Consider the following 13,460-nt stretch of genomic DNA (forward strand, 5'->3'; position numbering starts at 1 on the left):
ATAAGAATGTAATATATATTATATAAAATATAATAATCATTTATCATAAATTTTTAAATTTTATTTAATAAATTATTATTATATATTTAATATAATATAATTTATTTATATTATACATTTAATATAAATTTATTTAAATAATTAATTATTATATATAATATATACAAAATAATTACATTCTTAATTAATTATTATGTATATAATTAATTAAGAATGTACGATTGTTGAGGGTAGGAACTGAATCTTTTCTGTGTGTAGATACGGTTGTTCTTGGATAAAGCGACTACAGTAAAACCAAACAAGGGCCTAGCAGCAATAGGGACCTACTCCCTCACCAACTCCAAATACCTGTCCTTCCCAGATAACAAGCACCACATGCACCAGGTAAGAAAGTTATGCCTGGTGAATGAGAAGGCTCTGCTTACATTACAGTTTTTCAAGAGCGATCTCTTTGATGGGCAGGTTGTCGAAAGCCACAGTGACCATTCTCACTGATCCTCTCTCTGCCCACACCCCCCTACCTCAGTGGTTTATTTCCTTTGTAACAGGCTTTCATTTTGTCCTCAATCTTTATTCTAACCCTAAACAAGAAATGATGGTAGCAAAACCAACTCTGTCTCCTAGAAAATTTTGTAAAGGATAATGTTTGTTTTTCAATCTTCCCTTTAAGAGGTCCCAGATGATAAATTCTGTTAAAAATTCAATGCAAAAAAAAAAATCGGTCTGTTCTGAGGAAATAATATGCTGCTAATAGTAAGAATTACCTACCCCATTGCATTATCCTTTTGAAATCACTAAGTAAAATTTAATGTTTTAATGTTTAATCACAGCAACTATTTGCTCCCTTTCTCATCTTTGCCACTGTTTTGATTTTTTATTTGTGTTTTATTTCTCTTTGTCTGTGTAACTTGATTTTATCTGTGTATTTTAGAAAAAATTGCCTCAAAAGCTTTTTGGAGAACCCACATCTGCTCAAGAATATAATTTGAGTAAAAGAAAAACAGTCACTATCATATGATAAAGATAAAAGTTTACATTTGATATAAGTAGTGGCTTGTCATATTTTAATAAGTTTTATTCCCCCTTATCTACCTAAGGGATTTCATATTGTCAAATAACATTTGCATCTATAGCCAAGGGACATATCATACTGTATACTTTTCTCTGGAAATTTGCTTTTATGTATTTAACAGGAAAGCTTTATACCCACTGCCTGTCACTTGTAACATTAAGTGTCCTTGAAATGAGGAAGAACAAATCCCTTGTTGGAAAGAATTTGGGTCCTTTGCCATTTCTATTATGAAGACTTTTGACCTAAAGAAATTCTTCATAACTTGCTAGATTTTCCCTCAGCAGGATTAAGAATGTTAAAATGTGGATTCTGTAAATTTTTTTAAAAGCCCTTTATTATTGGAATTTAGTTGTATTTGACAGCTAACTATTTTACAGGGTAGAACTGTCAAAATATACTGTTTGGTGCCCAGAATTTATATCAAATTATATCAGTGGTTTATAGACTAGACAATGTTTCTAAAAAATCAGTTTTCTAGCTTTACACAGGTATGCAAACGCTAACATGTTTTAGATAAAGTTTGTTAGTGATGATGATTTTGGAAGCAGGGGATGCAGTTGAATGCTGGTTAGCAATCTACAATATCTAGGGCGGACCTAACAGCCCAACATGAAAGCAGTTCCTGCATGTATATATCAGTCCTAGTACCACAGTGAACCTAAAACAAATTCTCAATAAGTTCCCATTATGATGGCAGAAAGTAGCACTGTGTACTGGAAATCCCGTACTTAAAATTCTTCAGCTTTTCCTTAGCTATGAGACTTCAGATCATGTTCTTATCTATTGCCTCAGTTTTCTTATCTTCAAAATGGGAATAATCTTATGAATACTTATTTTGCCTATGTAAAAAAATGTTTTTCTATTATCTATGTTTTCCATCATTAGCACCTAAATAATTGGATGAAGCGAATTGTATTAAGTACAGAGTGGTATCACCCAGAGGTAACACCTTGCTTTAGCACTTTCAGAAAGTTTTGCTTAAAAAGAGTGAAGTACCATAGGAAGAGGTGCCTGAAGTACTTTCAGTCTTACAAAATGGTCATGATATTGATATGGTAATACACATAAAATCATTTTTTATATTTATAGACTTTTATATAGGTAGAGATCAATAGTTATAAATAGCAAATTTCATTGTCTCTAAAATGACAACAGATAAACTAATCAAACAAAAACTGCAAGGATATTAGCGATTAAGGATTAATAGCCCTGCCAAAATGACATGAGAAATGTTCCTTAGCGATCAAGCACATGAAGATTCAAGAGGGTCAGTTTATCTATCTGAGTCCATTTAATTGTACTCCTAAAAAATCAAACTCCATTACAGTCTTTAGTGATGCCCTAAGAGTGCTTCAGAAAAATTGCATTGACATTTTAAAATGAAAATTTGGAAAAATGGTTCAGCTACTTACAGCAGTGATTATAGGAAAACTGACCACAGCACTCAGAGAGTGATTTGCTATGAACCAACAGCAGGTAGCTATTGCCCAAAGTACTCCTGAGAGGAATCCTGAAATACAAAGACAACGCACATTTGCAGACCGTGATCCTCTCTTGAAGAACTCACACTTTAGCTACAACAGGAATACCAAGGTGCACACATAAATGCATTCCGATTAATGTTCTTGGCCAATATGGATTTTTGAGCTGTGTTTTATTGTTATTTTAGAACCAGGTAATTTCTCTACTCTTGGCTGCTATGGGTAGAATAATAAATGCTTTCACATTATCGGCATTAAAGTACCCACAGTAGTAAAAGAGGTAGAGGGTGGGTGGTGAAGAGGGCCTAGGGGACAAACTGAACATGAACATTCTCTGCAAATACCATATACTGTGAACCATAAATATTAATAAAGTGGATCAGAGTGATGGTACTGCTGAGAAAAAAAAAAATCTGTAGGATCTAAGCAAAAATACCAGCTAAAACTTTCACAGTACTTTAGCTAGGCATTCGGTAAGTATTCTAGCATTTTCTACATGGTGACATTCTTTAGCAGGTGTCTGTTAGGCATTTAGAATGAGATTCTGACTTTTGCCTTATTTTTGCCTTTAAAAAATTTTACTTGTGGACCTATATTCCAAACTGAATTATAAGAGACTCCTAAATTAGATTAAAAAAAAAAACAATCAATGCCTAATGAATTAAGTCCAAAAGCATGTATGTTTAACATACGTCTTTTTTGAAGTCATCACACTCTCTTCTTACATTTTGTAGAAACTGTTTTCCCAAGTTACTGCATATTCCTATTTTTGTTGATATATGAACCCTTAGATAGTGAAAAAGAAATACTAAGGACTGATGATCAATACAGAAGATGTTTGGCACAGGAAAAGATCTTATTAATAGATTTATTGTTTAAGTTTTAGGTTCTGTAATAATGGCCAACATTTCATATTCAGTTTCATGGATTTAAAACACTTCGTATTTAGTGGTGAATTGGGCCAATGTAATTAGGGGGAATGAACACACACACACACACACACACACAGAGGATGGCTTGGTTTCCAGAAGAAACTTATTCAAGCTAAATGAGTTGTAGATGATACTTTCATATAGTAAGAAGATCTTCTGTAGTACATATTCTTACCTGGTAGGACTGCTTCAGGATATAGTTTAGGACCATTTTTCATGGCTATGCAGTAGGCCAGAAAGTAGACAGTACTTGTAAGAAAGATGCCACTGAAGTGTGCAAAAACGTAGTCTAAATCTGAAAATAGAGATTAAAAACGCTCAAACACCATTCCAATCCTTCCAGATATATTTGGATTTTTCAAAATAAACTCACCAAAATTAACCTTAAAAGTAAAGAAACCATTAATTATATTTAATCATCATAGTTTTCTACATGGTATTCATATAGAATTTTAATTAATACATTTAAAATCTGGATGCATTAAGTATTAGATTAGTTACTATAATCAAAACTAAAGGCTAGTTTTTATGATAATGTGGTAAAGCTAAATAAGAAACAATGAATTATGTGACCGTGATGTTAATACCTCCCTTTTAAGAATAGGCATTCAGGCCTAATTTTACTAATAACAATAGCAATTATAGCAAATCTTCAGGTTGACTACAGTGGGGATGTGGGTGAAAAAAGTTAAGGGGAGCAAATTTTATGTGATTCATTGATCAGTCTGGAGACCAGCATCTCTGTTGCAGATGACAGCTGTACAGAAGGCTATTCAGGAAGTTAATCCAGAGAGGTTTTATTCAATTGTTGATTATAAACCTAAGTACATGGGGGAGTTAATATCCCATGATGGTGGCTCAATCTCAGCAAAATCCCAACTCCACTGACTGTTTAAGCAGATGGTACTGTGGCCACACAGATGGGTGCACTACAGGTTCTTGGCTGGGAAAGCCATGTTGGACTCAAAGTTTCTGTCCCCTAAAATTTTGACAAAGATGAGTGGCTCTGTTTAGGAAGAAAAGGTTAATGGACAGAGAGTTTGTCTGTTGCTCTAAGTCTTAAATCCTATCTCTGGATCATGTAAGGGCAATACATCTGTACATGAACCACCACAAAAGAAAGGAAAATAGAGTGATTTAAAAGCATGAACCACTTGGGTACAAATCCTCATTCCAGTACTCACTAAATTTGGGACTTGGGCAAATCATCTTACATTAATTTTCTCAATTGTAAAACAAAGATAATAATGGTATTAGTTGCTATGATGATTAACTGGGTATTTGTAAAATACTTAGGACAGAGCATATACCACATATGTGTTGTTAAATAAATGAAATAAAAAATAATGTCCCCCACCAATTATTTTTGAATAAACCAGAATAAAGTGTTCCCATGACATTACATTTAGAGTTGTCACAAGCAAGATTCCTAAGAAGCCATTGTTCTCTTTGTGTAGAGATTGTTGAGGACATTGTTTATTATGTCCCTGTACCAAGAACATCTGTGCTCCCGAACAATTAGTTGTTTTTATCTTGTGCTCATTGAATCATGAGACTGATCTGACTTCCCTTGTGCCTGCAAGGACTCTCAGAGCCAAATTTAGGCTCCTTTCTAGCAAATACACCAATCTAGTACAAAGTTTTTAGACTTGTTTCTGGTTCCTTTTATATCCCCATTCTTGTTTTTCTTTCTGTTTTAATTTATCCTGTGTTATTCTATTTTTATTAGCTTTTATCTTTTTGTAAAAACGTGAAAAAGTAGTTGTATAAAATTTTAACTAAGAAAAGACAGAAGCCAATAAAAGGTCTGAGTAATATACATGGGGCTAACTATAAAAAGGAGGACGGAAACGGTGGCATCTACTCAGTCTATCCGTTCTGTTACTGTTGGGCTCAAACGTCAACTTCTTTGTCAGTCTTTCCCTCATGTCTTTTGCCCTCCAAATTCTCCTTTATCTGAATACAGGTCACATTAATTTCCTGTGCCATCTGACTTAGAACTTTATTTTATGAATGATCTTGTTCTCTTATCATTCTTGGGTATAAGACACATTTCAATGTAATTAGAGGATCCCCAAAGTAAACACTCTTTCCTCTCCTTTTGAACCTGTGCAATGCTGTTGCATATAGTATTGTGTTTACTCCTAGGAGATTAATTCTATCAATGGAAACTGAGATATTAACAGAAAGCATTACCTTGGGCCTTCCAGTGCACAACTCTGTGCTAGAAAAATAATATCCTCTGACCAAATAGGCTATACTTTGACCTTTACCAGATTTTAAAGTACTATGTATTACACTTTAGCCTTTTTAAAAGAGCAGAAGTGTACGTATTTTTCCCAAAGATTATCTAACTGGAAAAAATTTCCAAGTCTTACTAGCAAGTCCGAAACCATGTTTTAAGATCCAAGTAGTTGAAGTGAATCTGACTAAAGTTGGTTGCATTTGTATGTTAAAGGTCATATGCAAATAATCCTTTATTATTTTCGGTCTTCAGTGTCTTCCTAATTCACCACTTACAAAGAAAAACAAAGATCGAATTGACACATAATATTTACTATTATCACAGTTATTTTTATATTCATAAAAAACAGATATTAACAAGGGAAGATAACTTTTTATTCTCACCATATTGGCTTGCCCCTGCATATATACTCTCGTTTCTTTTGCTGTGGTCCTTGATATAGATGATTGGCACAAATGTAGATCCATAGAGTACTCCAGATATCACGGCAAGACTGCAGCCCCTTACGAAACAAACAAATCACTATTAATCTTGGCCCAAAGCAATATTTCTGACAAACACACAAATGGAATCATAAACATGCTTTAAAATGTAAATCACAAACAAGCAAAAGCACTCATTTATCTCAAGCTCTGACTGGCAGAAGTCAGAGGAATCCCCTGGAGTATTAAAGTGGCATCAGGGCTAGGAGGACAGCTTCAGTCCTCCACTGTCTCATTTTAGAAGTATTTGATTTATAGAAATTAAAATGGATTATAATTATAAGTTGTCATTACATAGATGAGAATATTGCGACAGTTATACCGTACAGTCTACATAAATAAACTTGGCACTCTCATTAAATTGAGATGTCTATATACTGACACAATGCTTAATGCTTTTTTTTTTTTTTTTGAGATGGAGTCTGTCTCTGTCACCCAGGCTGGAGTGCAGTTGCACAATCTTGCCTCACTGCAACCTCCACCTCCCGGGTTCAAGTGATTCTCCTGCCTCAACCTCCCGAGTGGCTGGGACTGCAGGCGCGTGCCACCAAGCCCGGCTAATTTTTTGTATTTTTAGTAGAGATGGGGTTCCACTGTGTTAGCCAGGATAGTCTTGATCTCCTGACCTCATGATCCGCCCACCTCAGCCTCCCAAAGTGCTGGGATTACAGGCGTGAGCCATTGCACTCCAGCCTGGGCAACAAGAGCAAAACTCCATCTCAAAAAAAAAGAAAGAAAGAAAAAAGAAAAAGAAAAAAAAATCACGCAAACCTCCAAAGAGAAAATAATTGTAGACAAAAACAATTCGCTCCAAGATGTAAAAACTGAATTAGTCAATTTAAATAGTACTATATGTAACATCAGACTGTAGAAACTCACAAGACCACCTTGACAATGTGTCATGCAAAATTAGGTTGCTTTTATTATCTACTTATCATTTAGAGATAAGGGCAATAATTTAGTAACTACTTGAAGCAGTTGAGCTCAAGGGCATCTGTACTTAAAATTCAGCAGGGGACAAAGAAAATCTCGCCCCATGGAGATAAAATTCAAAGCTTGCATTACTCTTTTTTTTTTTCTTGAACTCAGATGAACATCATTTCAGGCTGGTAATCTTGCTTTAACCAAATATGAAACAGAATAATAGAGCAAAGAAGTAACGTCTCCTTACACTATGCGGTGGTGTACTGTAGAAAGTTTATCCACCCAGGAACAGGGGTGCTGAGTTTTGTTGATCACCTATTGAAAACATTGGCACAAATTAAAACGAAAAGAGCATTCAATTGATAATCACACTGCTGACAATATTTCTAGTGCTTTTCTCTTCTCTTTCGAACATGCTTTAAAATAGAATAAACATGTCACCTATGTATTCTGGTATCTCTAAACTCAACTGTTTCTAATTCTTTCCTCTTTCATTTAGGATGGCTTGGCAGGTGGCGAGTCCTCCATTTCAAATTGTCACATTTAACATGTGGTTATTTTGATACACCTATAAAAACTAATCAAACTTATTAACTCATGTTTCATTTGCATATCTTAATGTTCTGCATAATCTGTAAAGAAATTAGAACCAAGAAAATCTCAGACTGTCCTACTGTGGAATGCTTAAGATCAATAAGCATTTCTTATACTGATTTTAAAAAATTAAGTAGTTAATAAAACATTTCCAGCCATGTATCAAAATTGGGCTAATATTCTTAAGTCAGGAAAAATGAGCAAATTCCTATTTCTACATGGAATTATAGTATTCCTCCCTTATCTGTAGTTTTACTTTTTGTGGCTTCAGTTACCCACTGTCAACAGTAGTCCAAAGATATTAAATGAAAAAGTCTGGAAATGAATAGTTCATAAGTTTTCAATAGCACACTCTTGTGCATAGCGTGGTGAAAACCTGCATCATCCCTCTCCATCTGGCCTGGAATGTGAATGATCCCTATGTCTAGCCTATCTATGTTGTATACACTACCTGCTCCTGAGTCACTTAGTTGCTGTCTTAGTGATCAGATAAAAGATATACTATATCTAGGGTTTGGTACTATCTGTGGTTTCAGGCGTTCATTGGGCATCTTGGAACTTATCCCCTGAGGATAAGGGGGCTATATTATAATACTGTCTCTAAGCCGAAGTGTTTTTTTTTTTTTGAATCGAGTTTCACTCCTGTTGTCTAGGCTAAAGAGCAGTGGCGCGATCTCGGCTCACTGCAACCTCCTCCACCTCCTGGGTTACAGCGATTCTCCTGCCTCAGCCTCCTGAGTAGCTAATTTTTTTATATTTTTTATAGGAACAGGGTTTCACCATGTTGGACATGCTGGTCTCGAACTCCTGACCTCAGGTGATCCTCCCACCTTAGCCTCCCACAGAGCTGGGATTGCAGCCAACTGAAATGTTCTTGATGTTATACTCTTACTGCTTTTGTAAGAGTCAAGAAAGTAGTCTGAATTCTTTGTCACGTGTTAAGTCAAGTTTTCCTTTGGCAATAACGCTTTCTTTCATCTTAAGGAGCTCAAGATGCATGGTTGCATACCCACCAATCATGCTGTTTATGATCTTTAAACTTACTGCCTAGAAAAATCTCAGGCAGTTAGCCTACTGTGTGTCTTTTACCAAGTTGTGTTTATTTTATTATTTTGTTCCTTTGTTTTGGAGGCTGGTTGGGCAGGAGGTGTCTGGATCCCCGAAGCAGGCAGGTAACCCTTTCCCAAAGCCAACTCCTCCCTTCTCCTTGAAACATTTCCCTGATTAGGGATGCCTGTGGATGCATAAACCTCTTATCCTTACACGTAAGTTAATTACTATTCAACTTTAGAGTAAATTTGACTAAGGTTTTAGTTTATAAAAGTTTTGATAGGGGAAGAAGGAAAAAAGAAAAGATTAATTTTGAAGTAAGGGGCAGAGGTAGCACCCTGCCAAGAGGCAATACCTCACTGGGGGTGAGGGGAGCTAGATTCAGAGGGCAGCTGGGTAGCACTGGCCCGGGCAGACAGGAGAGACTCTTGAGATGAGAAGGACTAGGGCCTGGGTTCATGGCAATGAGGCTTTGCCCTGAAGTCACTTTTGTATATGTAGCTACTGACACTTGTGCTGTATCAGGTCCCTTTTAAAAGTTGCTCCTATTTAACTCTGATTTACTATTCTAGACTAATGTGGGTTCTTCAAGGTCAAAACAGTGACTCCTAACATGTTTTGTGTTTTTATCTTTGGGTAGAATGAGATATGACAGAAAAAGGAAATAAGAAGCAAAGCAAGTCCAGTTCCTACTCGCCTATGACCTCACTTACCTTTCATGGGCTGCCTATGGTCTATTCTCCCCCAGGCCAATTTCAAAACCTCCTTCCTCCCCCTTTCTAAAGTTATTTTCATATTCCTCTGAAGTATTTAGGGTTTCTCTATTGTAGGAATCTTTAAATCATTACAAAATATGGGCTTATATATATCTCTTAGTAGAGATCTGTTAATCAAAATAAATAAAGCGGCGTGCTTGCTGAGAAGCTTAACTGTGGAAATACTGATTGCTAAGTAGATCTAGCCATAATAAATATGCTAAGATATGTAACACAGCCATGCATGATGAGCAAATACCACTTTCTCATCTTTAAAATTTATGTATTTTCCTTTTATCTTAATTTTATGTTTCAAATCATGTTGTCTCTCATATTATACTCACATGCTCTGTTACTAATGGAGTGGTATCCACAGAACACGTGTTATTTGGTATTTCACTTTTGATGAATAAAAATATGAAAGCACTGTAAGGAAAATAAATTTGAGAGAGATTTGTCATAATACTGGTTTATATCAAGGTGATTGACTTTTAAGAAAAAACACAACTGAAATAATCAGATCCTAATGATACATGATTACTTTCAAATTGCCCCTTCAGTGGTCCTGGCGTTTCTCCAGAACTCCCACTCTCTTTGATCTCTCATTTTCCTTAACTACATCAGGCTAAAGGCTAAATAAACTCATAAGCTTTCCTCCCACATCAGCTCTTTCCCTTAACTTTGAAATCACATTGTAAAAGAAACACAAATGAAAACTACTTTGAAATAACATTGCTTACCTATTATATTGACCAACTTCAAAAGTTGAACATCCTCCAATGAACGCTAGGGGACAGATACTCTTAGATACCGCTGAAAAAGTGCAGAAGTGTGTAACTCCCACCGAGGAGAACCTGGGGTGATCTACTGAGGCCCCTGGCATGTCCACTCCTGACCTTACCAATCCTTGTCCAGGCCCACTAACACAGGTACACTCACACTCAGGTGAGGTGGCCCTACGCGGTCATGCCATGGCATACTATGCAGCTGTAAAAACAGAATAAGGATGATCTCTATGCTCTGATATGAAAATATCTGCAGGATATATTCAAGAGATAAAAACATACATGTAAGTCTCCTGACTTATTCCCTTTAACATCTCTCTCATAATACGCTATGGCTGTCCAATATCTTTGCAACAAATGTCTCACTTATTCTTGGCTTTTAACCATGCAAATATGTTAAAATGTGTCAAAAGATTAAATTAACTTGAGAAAATGAACAACGCTGGGATACTCTTAACATCCCTTTTAAAATACTTTAAAAATACATTTGTATGGTTCAACATTTCAAACAAAATAAGAAGCTTTCAAAGCATATATGAGGCTGAAATAGGGTGGGTAGCTAGGTATAGAAGAGTGCCTATCATATGCTATCTTTTGTGTAAAAATTAAAATGTCCTGATAATTAACTTTCTTTGTTCAATCTCTTACTTGCTTTAAAATATAAATAGTTTCATATTCCTTTCCATATGAGAGTTAGCTCCCCTTTTGGATTTTTATGGCTCTCTGCATTATGCTCCACACAACCCCTGTCTCAATGTAAATTCCTGTATGGGCTTCTGTGCCTGACACTCCCTGCTCCAAGCTCTCTCATCCTCCGCCCGTTGTTTTCACATCGACGTGCCCTTGCTTCTCTTTCTTCTCTAGCTGGACACCCTACATACTCTTTGTCCTATCTGAACTAAAGAAGAGTTGCAGTGTTGAATGTGGTTTAAAATCAACAACTTCCCCTTGGGTCAGTCCTCACTGAATCTTCCTCTTTAAATTCCCACAAGACTAAGAATATTTACCACACGATCTAGACCATTTGTCACAATTCCGCGTAATTTTTTTTCTCTAAAGATTTTCTAATTTAATAGAAGCCAGTGTTGGGCTCAGAAACTGATACCCCAAATTACGGCACTTTGGTGTGCTGAGTACTTTGAATTATAGGATGTTGGAAGTCCTCAGAAGCAGCCTCAGAAGGAAAGTCTCTCTCTGACTTCCTTGTACCCTAATGGCTGCTGCTCACCTTTCTCCCACAAGGCAGGCCACAGAATTTGGAATTCCTCTTCTCCAAGATGTGTCATGGACACTAAGTCAGTCATAAAACCTAGAATGGTGACTCTACCAACCCCTCACCCCTCACTTTCTGTGTAGGAGCTGGCTATGAAGAAATTCTCTGATCTACCTTGTCTAGATCATAAGACCCTCATTCCAGAGGGGTCTTGTTGTATATCGAGGAGGAAGAATCTGAGCAGGCAGGTTTCACTGTGTTTCTCCCCTCAGTCTATTACCATTAGATCACACCCTTTGTGTAATCACATGTCTACACGGCTGCCAAATCTTCAAATCTAAGCAAAGAAACAGACTTTTTCCCTTGGGTCTTTGGGTCTTCAGGTTTCCATGTCATGCCAAACTTTGATTAATTTTGTTATTTTTTTCTTGTTAACCTGTCTTTTGCTTATAGGAGTGTCAGCCATGACCCTTATAAGGAAGAAAGGTATCACACCTTTCTGCCCCTACAGTAGAAACCACATCTGGTGTCTTCCTCAGGGTCCTCAAGATATTTAACACTTGGTAAAATTGAATGCATGAAGCCTAAGTATATAAGTATATTTAAATGAGTTGTGTATGTGTGTGTTTTATATATATTATATATATATTTACATACATACATATATCTGTGTAAATATGTGTGTATTTGTGTGTGTGCATATATATATATTTGTAAGGCTAATATTAGACCTTAATTGGCATTTTGTTCTCAAAATTATACAATAAAAATCCTCTTCTTTGTATAGACCTGTGTGTTTTTCTAATAAACAATACAGAATGATATGTTAGAAAATACTTGAAAGCTACAGATAGGATGGGCAGGACCAAGATGGACAACTAGAAACAGCAACAATCAAAGGGTCACATCAAAAAGAACCATAATTAGCATGTGAATCCTTCACTGGCAACCCAGGTATCCAGATTCTCTCATCAGAACTGACTAGGTGGCTGATGTGAACACAGAGAGAAAGGAAGAGCAGTGTGATGTGGCAGCCCACCTGAGAGCCACACAGGGCAGGGGAGCTCCTACCCACCCCAGCCAAGGAAGGTGGTGAGTGAGCATGCTACCCAGACAGAGAAGCCATGCTTTCTCCACGGAATTGTGCAACCCACACATTGGAAGATTCCACTTGCAAACCTACGCCATTGGGGCCTTGGGTTCCAACCCTGGAGCCATGCAGATTTTCAACAGCCTCTCAGCTGGAATCTGCCTAAACCTGCTGAGCTCCCTAGGGGAGGGGTGATCAGCACCACAGGCGTGGCTGCCTGCTGCCTAAGCTGTTTGTGCTTCTTGGGGAAGGGGCAGTAGCCAGCACTGGGACTCATAACTGCCTAACACGCTAAGCTCCCTGGGACAGGGAAGGGCGACGCCCAGCTCTATAGCTCCAGGCCATGCTTTTCCACTGCTGGAGCCAGGGATGCTGGATAGCTTGGTCCCCAAGAAGTGCTCCCCACAGCCCAACACAGCAGCTATGGCAGACTGCAGCCAGAGCACCTCTTCAGGCCTCACTCTGACCCATCCTTCCTCACTGGGTGAGGCCTCCCTGTAGGAACTCCAACAATTCTAGCCAGAGGCTCAGGGACAGAACCTGGGCCTCACTGGGCCTCCTCTAGGGGGAATGTTGGTCATAGTCACTGTGGACCAGCAGAGTTAGCCTTTCCTCTGGTAGTTCTGAGGAATCTGGACAGCCCAGATGAGTGGGTTTCCCCCCAGTGAAGCCCACCCCCTCCAAAAGGGACAGTCAAAGTGCTTTGTTAAATGGGTCCTGTTCCCCATGCCACCAAACTGGGTGAGATCCTCTGACCGAGGTTGTTGGACACCCTACGCAGGAATGATCCTACTGGCATCAGGTTGGTGCCCCTTGAGGTCAGAGATTACAGAAGGA

General features: G+C 37.5%; 1 protein-coding gene across 11 annotated transcripts in view; it reads right to left on the bottom strand.

The window, feature by feature from the left end:
* TMEM144 (transmembrane protein 144) overlaps positions 1-13,460 on the bottom strand; it is a 67,963-nt gene that overhangs the window by 35,984 nt on the left and 18,519 nt on the right. For all 11 annotated transcript variants that reach the window (XR_013533361.1, XR_013533360.1, XR_008480016.2 and 8 more), the window contains 5 exons: positions 9,880-9,961; positions 7,384-7,451; positions 6,114-6,232; positions 3,661-3,780; positions 2,485-2,582 (listed from right to left, as the gene is read on the bottom strand). Coding sequence is in view for 6 of the 11 variants with exons in the window: in XM_002745287.6 (XP_002745333.4) it covers positions 2,485-2,582; positions 3,661-3,780; positions 6,114-6,232; positions 7,384-7,451; positions 9,880-9,961 (487 nt within the window). In the remaining 5 variants the exon portion in view is untranslated. The remainder of the gene's footprint in view (positions 1-2,484; positions 2,583-3,660; positions 3,781-6,113; positions 6,233-7,383; positions 7,452-9,879; positions 9,962-13,460) is intronic.

The sequence above is a fragment of the Callithrix jacchus genome, chromosome 3 (assembly GCF_049354715.1).
Source record: "Callithrix jacchus isolate 240 chromosome 3, calJac240_pri, whole genome shotgun sequence".
Classification (NCBI taxonomy): domain Eukaryota; kingdom Metazoa; phylum Chordata; class Mammalia; order Primates; family Cebidae; genus Callithrix; species Callithrix jacchus.